The following is an 8,522-nucleotide window of genomic DNA, read 5'->3' as shown; positions in this document are numbered from 1 at the left end:
TAGTATTTAGCTACTTTGTAGCTGATGTATGATGCTTAGTATTTAGCTACTTTGTAGCTGATGTATGATGCTTAGTATTTAGCTACTTTGTGGCTGATGTATGATGCTTAGTATTTAGCTACTTTGTGGCTGATGTATGATGCTTAGTATTTAGCTACTTTGTGGCTGATGTATGATGCTCCACATTGTGGTGGCAGCATCATAGATTTATTTTTAGTAGAGTCCAAGAAGCTGGTTAGAAATGTTGGATGCTACAGATTTGTGACCGGACTAGAGGTACTTCTTTCAGCAGCAAAACAAGACAATCATATAATGGAGGATACAAATGCATGTCACAATTTTCAGATTTTTCATCGTAAAAATTCTCAGTCATACATCTCTCTGCTTCTTTTTCACATGTATTTACTACTTTGTATTCGGTTATCAAGAAACGTCACAGTAGAACACACAAACATGTGTAGTTGCAATGTGAACAGGTGAGAACAACCCAAGAAGTATGAATATTTTAATTTTAGGTGTAGCTGTAGGCATAAATACTTCTGCCAAAGGACAAATAGCCCTGCATAACAATTCATGTACCACAGCAAAATAACAGCATCGGCCTCAACACACTGACAGAGCAAAGTGCATAAAACTTTTGAAAGATCTTACAAAAAAATACCTATTCCACTTGAAGTGATTAAAATGTTTATGTTTGTGGTTTTCTCATTGGCCTTTGCAAATGAACTTGCCTCTTCTTATTTGCTGAGACAGAACAGTTGGGAACTTTTAGTCACTTTGTCAGTTATCTTGCGCAACAGTAGTACGACTCCTTTTGTATGCAATTCCCCGGAAAATGAGCTGTATAACAAATCAAGGCCATTGCAACAAGAAGGCACATTTTTCTCAAGAAATCTCAGTGCCACAGCTGTGGCTGCTTAACTTGTGATACACATAAGGTCAAAAATCAGCATGAGTGTGGTTTTGTGTTTAAATATCGTCCACAGTCAAAGGTATGATGCTAAGACTTGTGTTAATCATTTCTGTGTCATGTTGCACACTACCTTTGCATAGTTGAACTGTTATCAGCAGGAAAGGTGTCAGACAAGACCACAGAAACATGTTGAGCTGCAGCAGGTGAAATCTAGAAGGATAGAAACACTGATATTAAAAATAATCTGATATAAACAATTTAAGCATAACTGGGTATTTAATATATCATAAAACCACAACTGTTGTTTAAGTGATTGTTTTATCCTCTCAGACAGATACAGAGGGAAGGCAAGAGCTGCCTCTCTTATCTAAGTACTCCTTCATGTAATTAAAGCAAGGACAGGAACATAAAATGTATTACTTATTTACAGTGGGAGTGCAGCTTAGGCAACCTAAGGACAAAGAAATCAGTTTAATTAACGGTCTCCACCCACAGTGATCATCACAGCCAATGACAGCTGAAACTGACAGCTTCAGTTTCTCCTGCCTGTATTCCCTGGCTTTTAAAACTCTGGTTTTCTCACCAACAACTGACACCACATATTGAGTGACTATTCCCTGCTCTCACTAGATTCATTCCTGATGGGAAGTGTTGTTTTTAAACCTTACCTTTAGCTGTGGTGTTCTCTGGAGAGCTGTGTCAAAGGTTCAGAGCGCTGCTCTGTTTTGATCTCCATATATTTACTCCAGGAAGTGAGAGGTGGAACAGTAGAGCAATATTCCCGCCTGGCAACTTGTCTTTGTGAGATAACCACACCCCTTTCCGAGGATTATTATGCTTAAAGGTGAAAAAAATACCTATGAAGTCAGTCTTGGTTTAAACTGGTTCTGTGAGTAGTTTTGTAGGTTTTTTTTAGCTACAATGATTTGAAACCGCTCAAAGAAAAAATGGTAAACAGCATAAAATGCATTTAAAAAAACAGATTTTATACAAAGCCAAAAATGAAACTGAAAATTATAGGGGCTGTCCAAAAGACAGAGCTTCACTATACCAATATTATACTGTATTTAATTAATGTAAGAATTGTCTCACAATTTGCTACAGTACTGGCAATTACAGGTTAAACTTGCTTGAAAAACTGAATGACGCCTTTAAGGTGTGCCAATCCTTTCCTTGTCCTTCAGAAGGAATGATTTAATGTGGGGTAGCAAAAATGAATCACTTATGAACGGCACACTTGGTAATGTACCACTTCTTTACCCACCCACGTTCAAAACCTAACACGTAATGTCAAAATAACATGAAAAAAAGTACGTTATTTCCAACATGTGTCGTGGTGTTAGTATTTGTAGTTTCCCTGCTTTACAAATTCTTTAAGGATTCCTGTTTTTCTTGAAAATCTCCCTTTGGAGATCCCCTAGCCTGTGGTTGTTTCTAAGCACACATCCCACTCACTTCTTTGAAATGGATGAGTTCTAAGACGGATTTATGAGCAGGTCCCGGAAGGGAAGTGGTAGCAACACCAGACATGCCAAACACCAGCTACCAGTTGAATGACTTGTCACTATAGATCACAAGACTATACAAACAAAGACGTGCCCCAGCTGAATTGATATGACTCTACACCAAACATGGATGTAAGACGGCTTGGGACTTTATTATATCAACAATACACTGAGAGCACTCATGGAGACCATGGATAAATGTAGATGTTCAATGAAACTGGGGCCAATTTAGCAGAGCACCGACACAACCAGATGTTCAAAAAGAAAAGATAGAACCCACTAATATCTAGACTAGAAAGTTCTACGATACGGACAAAAGGTTTCACCCAAATTCCAGAATCATAAACCTGCAGAAGGAGGAAGTCCAAAAACGAGTGAGTGCAGCCGGTTGATGAACTGCTGCATGAACGTTTTAGGAAGGGGAAATCCAGAGTGTAAACAGTGTTTATTGAAGGACTCAGAACTTTGATCCCTAAAAAGGAAAAGTAGCTTCATTAGAATCCGGAGGCAATCTCTGTCCAAACAAACACAATCACAGCTCATACTCTCTGTAACATCCTCAAGCTCCAGGTCTATGTAGGACCCAACCTTGTAACTAAACCAACGTGGCTAGTGGTTGCTAGCGGTTAGTCAGACTGAACATTGATTTATTACTTTAAACTTCTCTGCACCTTAATTTCCAACCTTCCTGGTGTGTCCCTTATGAAGAACATTTGCATTAAACTGAGACTATAATAAAGAAGGGGACTTTGGAAGGCAAATACTGTCATATTCAATAAATTACAAAGGTTAATTTATAACAGTAACTCAATTCACTAAGTAAAACATGCTACTATTGATTATAATATTAATTCTACTTCACAATTATGCATTTTTGTGCTGGCCCTTAAATGTGGAAAAGATTCTAAGACTTTGACTTTTACATGGATTGCATTACCCAGATATTAAAAAGTCTTAAACAGCTTGTACAAAGTGACACTACACACACAGAAAAAAAAAACAAACTTTCTGTCAGAGGAAGACATATCTGTATTGATCGCAAACACACTCTACATTTCCGAATACCTTCAGCAGAGTGGCATGAACTTTGCTCACCCGGTTCTCTCGTCATCGGGGTCAGACAGACCGATGGGATGTAAACTTAAAAAGACGCACAGGCTCAGAAATCTCCCATGCTGACTAGTCAGACCGGCAGAGAGGAGCAGCAGGTGAATTCACAGCAGAAGATCAGCAATGGCTAGAAGGAGACGAGGCCGAAGCAGCAACAACAACCAGCACAGGGAGACTCCACAGAACCGCAGAGGAAGAGGAGGAGGAGGAGGAGGCCCACGCAAGGTAGATTTAGTCATGAAATCAAACTTTTTTTATGCCTAATAACTAAAAATGACCAGTGTTCATGTGAATAGCTTTCAGTATAAGATACATATATATATATATAGACATATGTGTTGCTATTTGACTTGAATTTTTAAAATAAAATGTCGTAGCCACAATAACTTTAAGGAATGTGAAACAAATAATTGAAATAAACTGGTGAAGTTATTTTATTTTGTCACGTTTTATTGTTGTCAGAAAAGTCCTTGCATGCATGTATTTTTGTGTTCTATAATATAAAATTTGAGGATTTATCTAGCACGTGTGGAAACATGTTTATACTGACTCTACACCCAGTACATTTGAACCGGAGCAGAGGTTCAAAGTGTATCTTACATCACAACTGATAAAGGTGTGTATGTGTGTACCTGCTCACAACACAAAGTTCATAGCAGACAGAAACAGGGAGTAGAAATTTGTTGCTTCGGGAGAGAGATTGAGGACTGTCCTGGAGATACTATAAAAGTTTATCTGGATTTAAATTTGAGGGTTTTTTTTTTAACGTCAGCAGTAGAGGCAAGTCCTAACCTGCCAGTTTGCAGAACATTTTCTATCCCTTTTTTGCCCCTTCACTCTGTTCTTTCTTAGTGACTGCTCCTTTTACTCCTCCTTCTTATTCCAGATAGGCATGCTTGAAACTTGGGAAATGCATGTTTGGTATGACGTGCAGCAAGATAACTACCATCTAAAACAACGAGCATTTATATCATATTTCATATCATCTCTGTGTCCTCAGGCTCTGCGGGAACCAGCACCGTTTGCAAGACAAACTGGTTATGAGACAGAGATCCCACATGAAAAGCTGACTATTGCTCAAGCACGGAAGGGAACCCCAGGTTAGATTTGTATTTTTGTTGAAAACTGATGTCTTGAAACCAAAATTCAAGTAGCACTTGATAGTGGAAGCAAGACGTAAGGGAAAGCAACAAACTGTTTAATGCTGTAATTTTATTGATTTACAAATCTAGATATGGACGTCAGTATCAGTGGATTCTATCTGTGCTGCAATAATTGATCATGATATACGAGTGGAAGAGAAAGAAAGGAGAGTCTGAAAGTTTTATCTCAGTTTCTGCTCACAATGTGAAGGTTCATGCCTCCATGTTGCTTTTTTGCAGCTCAACGGCCGGTGAGAGTGTATGCTGATGGCATCTTTGATCTCTTCCATTCGGGACATGCTCGGGCCCTGATGCAAGCCAAAAATGTTTTCCCAAATACTTACCTGATAGTTGGAGGTGAAGACTAGGATTTTATTTGGAGGATATAAAATGTACCTCTTGAAGGTTTTTATATTCGTGCATTTACAATCTAAGACGTAAGGGTATTTTATTGGGATTTGATGTGATAGACTTACACGAAGGAGTGCATAATTGTGAAATGGAAGGAATATTGGACACCTAATTGTAGGTTTCAGCCACTCAGTTAACACTTTAACAGATTTGCACATATAAAATTGCGACTCAGTGATTCTTGCGACATTAACTTTTTGTTTGTTTGGATGGAAACTATTCTGAACAGCAGTTTTCCATGATATGTTCAGAAGTTTGGATATTGTTAAACACTTCATGGAGTTTTCTAAACATGAACATGTCTATTTCATAATTAGGCTCCTTCTTATGTTGATCTCTCACTTCAGAATCCCAGTAAAATACATCAAAGTATTTGATGTTATTTGTTTTCACCATAAATCCCAATCTAAAGAAATGAAGCTTAGTCAAATTTCCAATTATTAATTTATTTTAACACCAGTTTATATCTTTTGCAGTTTTAATTTAAGACACTAAATGCATTTCTTTTTGTGACTAGTGTGCAGTGATGAACTCACCCACAAGTTGAAAGGCTACACTGTAATGACAGAGGACGAGCGCTACGAAGCTCTCAGGCACTGTCGTTACGTTGACGAGGTGGTGCGAGATGCTCCTTGGACACTTACCCCAGAGTTCCTCAAGAAACACAAGGTCAAAGTTTGTGCTGTGGCAGGGAATACTATTATAGTATCAGACAGTCGCACAGAAACACACCAAGTCATATCATAAAGATATATGAACTTAAGAAGTCCAAACACTCCCTTCTCCCACTGATAGATTGACTTTGTGGCCCATGATGACATTCCTTACACATCTGCTGGGTCAGAGGACGTTTATAAGGACATCAAGGAAGCAGGTAGAAAGAAATCAATGCAATCGTTGCAAGTTGTGCAGTTACTTTTGTCACTGAACTAAAATACAGAATTTTCTTATTCACATCAGGAATGTTTGTGGCCACTCAGAGGACAGAGGGTATCTCCACCTCTGATGTGATCACGCGAATTGTCCGGGACTATGACATCTACGTCCGCCGCAACCTGCAGAGAGGTTACACAGCCCGTGAACTCAACGTGGGGTTTATTAAGGTAAAAAAATAATTTAAAAAAATCTTTCGCATTAGATCATATGGCAATACCATAAAAAAAATGAACACAAGCTTTTCTTTCCTGGCAGGAGAATAAGTATCGTCTTCAGAATCAGGTGGATAAGATGAAAGAGACTGTGCGAACGGTGGAGGAAAAGTCAAAGCACTTTGTGAACAGGGTGGAGGAGAAGAGCCAGGATCTGATCCACAAATGGGAGGAGAAGTCACGGGAATTCATTGGCAACTTCCTGGAGCTTTTTGGACCTGATAGTACATGGGTAAGTTTTCTGTGTTTTAGGTCAAAAGTCACACAAAATGTCTGGGGAGAAAATATCTGGTAACAACAGTGCTGCAAAAGATTTAGGCACATTTCTGACTTCTGAGCTAAACTTGGTTTCATTTGAAATTCAGACTCTAAGGAAAGTACGGGGTTTTGAAATCAAGCAGCCGTGTTAGGTTGATTAAAAAGAAATATTTTAATCACAAGGGATAATAGCTCAATTCACACAATCAAGCTCTGCTGGGGTCTAAAGATATACATCAATGTCCTCTGAAATGCAGATTAACATCTGAAAGAGGAAAAAAATTAATTCTGTTTTTTTCCTCTTTTAGCATGCCATCCAGGAGCGCAGCGGCCGCATGCTCCAGGCCCTGTCTCCCTACTCCTCGCCCCGCGGATCGCCCCACAGCAGTCCAACCAGAAGACGTTCAGTTTCACCTGACTCACTCCCGTCCTCTGCCTCACCTCCTTCCTCCCCATCTTCTCCCAAAAAGAGGAACCGCTCTTCTGTCAAAGCGGCCTCTGGATATTAGTTATTATTCTGGGACATACTGTGTCTCAAACGTGGAATGTGTACAGATTGAGTCCCTTAATTTATTATAAGTGTGCTAAATGGGAAGTGAGATTATATTGTACATAATAAAAACCAAACAAAAATGCCATTTTTTGCCTACTTGGATTTGTTTGCCTTTTGTCATTCATCTTTGATGTTTACTAGCGACTTAAAGGAGGGATATTATGTAAAATTGACTTTTTTTGAGTTTTATATCATGTTATAATGTTACTCCCTCATCATAAACATACCTGAATTTAATTCTTCCATGCATATTTGAGAAAACTCTACTGTGGCAGCCATTCGGGGGTGCTTAAACTCTTGCTCATACAAAGCCATTTCCACATACCTCTTCCTTGGAGCTGAGCTATGACTCACAGAGCACCCCTCCTTCATGCCTTCCCCACACAGCTCCACCAGACCTCTAGCTGCTGGCCTTATCATATGAACTATTTCTCAGTCCAAGGCTTCTAAGAACTGTTGAAAATAGCTTAAAGGAACATTGTTGTGATGCCATGCTGAAGGCAGAGCATCAGAAAGAATGAGCTTCTTAAACAGATAGGCCAATTTCAGTGCAGAAAGTCAAATTTCTTTGAAGTTGTGTTTGCTATATTGATATATTTTCATATGTGTCTGGAAAATACATGATATCCTCTTGGAAAGGTCTTGCAACTTTTTTTTAATAGAATTGACATTTTGACAATATGCAGTATTAAAAATAAATGTATTCTTCATCTTTTCTTTATTATTATTAAACTTGCAACTCAATGGGTCCAGCTTAAACTGGCAGTATTATGTGAATTGACTTTTTTTTTTAGCCTTACATCATGTTGTTATTCCTTCATCACAATCATACCTGGAGTGCTGCCTTGATTCTTTCATGCATGCTTCCAATCGTCCGCCTCACAGAGCACCCCTCCCAAAGACTCCTCCATCCTGATCCTTCAGACTTGCCAGCAGCAATTAGGAAACACCTGATAGAACCTTCTGAACTCATTAAAGCAGCTGCTTCTCTGTGAAAAGCTGGCAAAAACGTTGCTAAAGGGTTAATAGAGGGCGCTGTTGTGATGACTTTCTGAAGGAGAAGTTTCAGAAGGAGCAGAAGTTTTTATAGCGACAAAGGCCCAAATTCAAGGTGTCACATTTGGCATATATAAAATTCTTTAATAACTGAAGTTGACATAGTTACTTGATTGTGCTGGCACTATGTGCCTGGAAAAGACATAAAACTGCTCCTCTGAACGTTTTACTGCAACCACCTGCTGGCCATAAGATAGAATGCAACTTTTTCCTTCCACCTTAGCCACAGTTTTTGTCTCACATAACAAAAAATAGGTTAAAAACTGGAATAAACCTCTTTTGGAAGTTCCATATACTACAATAATGACTAAGTTTTAGGTGTTTAGGGGTGGCTAAATATTAAAGCTAGCATTGCATTCCAAAGAAAGTACATGTTTTAAAAGCTGTAATACCAACAGATATGAATATTAATTGATGTAAAAACTT

General features: G+C 38.7%; 2 protein-coding genes across 2 annotated transcripts in view; one reads left to right on the top strand and one right to left on the bottom strand.

Moving 5' to 3' along the window:
* The window catches only part of lipia (lipase, member Ia), a 7,085-nt gene extending 5,396 nt beyond the window's left edge, over positions 1–1,689 (bottom strand). The window contains exons 1-2 of the mRNA XM_007557188.2: positions 1,582–1,689; positions 1,044–1,123 (exon numbers count right to left, since the gene is read on the bottom strand). Of these exons, the coding sequence (XP_007557250.1) occupies positions 1,044–1,101 (58 nt within the window). The 5' untranslated portion in view covers positions 1,102–1,123; positions 1,582–1,689. The remainder of the gene's footprint in view (positions 1–1,043; positions 1,124–1,581) is intronic.
* A 1,658-nt stretch (positions 1,690–3,347) lies between these two features.
* On the top strand, positions 3,348–7,120 carry LOC103141503 (choline-phosphate cytidylyltransferase B-like). Its single transcript, XM_007557178.2, has 8 exons — positions 3,348–3,753; positions 4,529–4,628; positions 4,911–5,027; positions 5,599–5,750; positions 5,877–5,955; positions 6,042–6,184; positions 6,273–6,461; positions 6,796–7,120. Exons 1-8 carry the CDS (start codon positions 3,652–3,654, stop codon positions 6,994–6,996), a joined length of 1,083 nt encoding a protein of 360 aa, XP_007557240.1. The 5' UTR covers positions 3,348–3,651; the 3' UTR covers positions 6,997–7,120.
* The last annotated feature ends 1,402 nt before the right edge of the window (positions 7,121–8,522 follow it).

Source organism: Poecilia formosa, unplaced genomic scaffold, assembly GCF_000485575.1.
Source record: "Poecilia formosa unplaced genomic scaffold, Poecilia_formosa-5.1.2 Scaffold3, whole genome shotgun sequence".
In the NCBI taxonomy this organism is placed as follows: domain Eukaryota; kingdom Metazoa; phylum Chordata; class Actinopteri; order Cyprinodontiformes; family Poeciliidae; genus Poecilia; species Poecilia formosa.
The sequence above is the reverse complement of the archived record's forward strand: the minus strand, read 5'-3'. Positions and strand labels throughout refer to the sequence as shown.

Excerpts from the sequence above, each read along its gene's own strand:
- LOC103141503 (XM_007557178.2), top strand. The coding sequence starts at position 3,652 with ATGGCTAGAAGGAGACGAGGCCGAAGCAGCAACAACAACCAGCACAGG. Across the intron at positions 4,629-4,910 it reads AGCACGGAAGGGAACCCCAG|CTCAACGGCCGGTGAGAGTG; the intron begins GTTAGATTTGTA and ends GCTTTTTTGCAG. Across the intron at positions 5,751-5,876 it reads AGTTCCTCAAGAAACACAAG|ATTGACTTTGTGGCCCATGA; the intron begins GTCAAAGTTTGT and ends TCCCACTGATAG.